The sequence below is a fragment of the Curcuma longa genome, unplaced genomic scaffold (assembly GCF_044706935.1).
Source record: "Curcuma longa cultivar G26 ecotype Majalengka, Jawa Barat unplaced genomic scaffold, ITB_CL_G26_1.1 contig_12339, whole genome shotgun sequence".
In the NCBI taxonomy this organism is placed as follows: Eukaryota; Viridiplantae; Streptophyta; class Magnoliopsida; order Zingiberales; family Zingiberaceae; genus Curcuma; species Curcuma longa.
The window spans coordinates 177-2,438 of NW_027429129.1; the positions used below are offsets into that span (position 1 = coordinate 177).

Here is a 2,262-nt window from a genome sequence, read left to right on the forward strand (position 1 = left end):
TATAAACCACCGTTTAATCGAGAACAGGGCGCGCCGCTGTTCACCGCGATTCCTCTCCGCAAACTTCCCCTGTTTCACCCGTTCCTTCCCCTGTTTCACCTCCGCCAGAACTCCGGCAGCCCCATTCAGTTTCCTCTCTTTTCCTTCGTGTTTTTGGATCTCTGAAGAAGCAAGAAGCAATTGTTCGGGCGGCATTCGGCAACTGGCCAAACGTGCGACGGCGAAGGTTTCTCCATCCGCGTCCATCCTCTGTTCCGGCGGCTTTCTGCAAATTTTTGGCGTGAAACGAGCTTTGGGTGTTTCCGGGAGCTGAAGAGGGGTTCTTTGAAGACCTCGGAACACCTCTAGATCAACGCCAACTTCATTCCCGCAAGAACGGAGCATCAAAATTCCAGATTGCAACTTCAACAGCCTGTTCGTGCCATAGTTCTGATTTCAGCGAGGGTTTTGCTGATTTCTTGAGCTGTGGACGCGATCAATCAAGTTTCCAGCAATTGGGTCGAGTTTTTAAAGAAGTTCTCGAAGAGGAGGGTCTCTAATTCGACTCTTGATTGACACCAAGAGAAGAATACGAAGAAAGGGAAGGATTGGATGCTTAATTTTTTCTATTCAGTTGCATTTCTGATTTCTGCATTTTTTTGCAATTTTTGTTTCAGTTCTAAAATAAATTCAATTTATGGCTAGTTATATTTGTTAGTTAACCTTGTGAATTTAATTTGTTTGGTTAATGCTTTACTTGTAGTTTGGTTTTTGATTTGCTTTAGAGTTTAGTCACTGTTTAACTGTTCCTTCGAAGGGTCCCACTGAATTTCTGAGTTTGATTTGTTATCTGTTAAGTGAATTTGCCAAATTCCCAGTTGTGCCAATTAGATTTCCACAATTCATTTAGTTGGTTATAACCTTATTAGTTAACAGTGTTTGCATTAGTTCTTAAGTGAATTGATTTGTTTCTTAGCATTCTTTACACCTTTTGGTTTAGTGTTACATTTCAGTGTTTAGGTTTAGTTTTGATTGTTAGAAGATTTTTCATAGTTTAGGAACTGCATAGCATTTTTTATTTTGCATTTTTTCATTTTTCATTTTCATTTTACATTTCATTTCCAAAACACCAAAACCCCATTTTTATTAGAAAAACCCAAAAATACGACACGTAAGCTCGAATTAAACAATTTTCTACTAGTCCTTGGAAAAATACGACTCGAGGCCCCTATACTGCATTTATTTGAATTAATTGTGGGTTTTCGATAAATTTATAAATTCTAATTTGAAGCCCTATCGTGACACCTAGCAAATCTAGGGCTTATCAAATTTTGGCGCCGTTGCCGGGGAAACTAGTAGTATTTGTTTGATTTTTGCTTATGCACAGTTTTATATTTCTTTGTTTTTATTTTTTATTGATTTGATTGTGTATCTGCTTGACTCTTTATCTTTGATTGGTTTATGACCAGGAGCAGAGGTGGTAAATTAGCAGAATTTGATCCAGAGTTAGAAAAGACATTAAGAGCCCTGAGAGCTCTAAAAATTCAAGAGAGAGAGAGCACATCAAACTTGCCTGATAGGAGTCCGTCACATTTGAATAGTACAATGGCAAATCGCAACAAGACTATGAAGGAGCTTGCAGCTCCTGATGATGCCTACCAGTACTCTTGCATTGCTTATCCAGCGTTGACTGGGGATTTTGAGCTCAGATCAGGCTTGATTCATCTCCTACCGAAGTTTCAGGGATTATCTGGAGAAGATCCAAATCGACACTTGCATGAATTCCATGTAGTATGTTCGACCATGAAGCCACAAGGGATTTCTGAAGAAGACATAAAGTTGAGAGCATTTCCATTTTCTCTGACTGGAGTGGCTAAGGACTGGTTGTACTACTTACCTACTGGACATGTCACTAGTTGGATCGAAATGAAGAAAGCATTTTTGGAGAAATTCTTTCCTGCATCAAGAACAGCAATCATCAGAAAAAGCATCTGTGGAATTCAACAAGTGGTGGGTGAGACTCTTTATGATTATTGGGAAAGATTCAAGAAGTTATGCTCTAGCTGTCCACAACATCAAATTAGTGAGCAACTTCTTATTCAGTATTTTTATGAGGGTCTACTTCCTATGGATAGAAGCATGATCGATGCTGCAGCTGGTGGAGCCTTGGTGAATAAAACCCCTGAGCAAGCAAAAGAATTAATTTCTAACATGGCAGAGAATTCACAACAATTTGGGAGTAGAGCACTTACTACAAGAGGGGTTAGTGAAGTTCAACATGTT

At 39.3% G+C, this 2,262-nt stretch overlaps 1 protein-coding gene across 1 annotated transcript; it reads left to right on the top strand.

Moving 5' to 3' along the window:
- Positions 1-1,440: 1,440 nt before the first annotated feature.
- On the top strand, positions 1,441-2,250 carry LOC141815923 (uncharacterized; the record flags this gene model as incomplete). Its single annotated transcript, XM_074703785.1, has 1 exon — positions 1,441-2,250. A coding segment is annotated over exon 1 (810 nt), but the record flags the coding sequence as incomplete, so codon positions are not given.
- Positions 2,251-2,262: the final 12 nt, after the last annotated feature.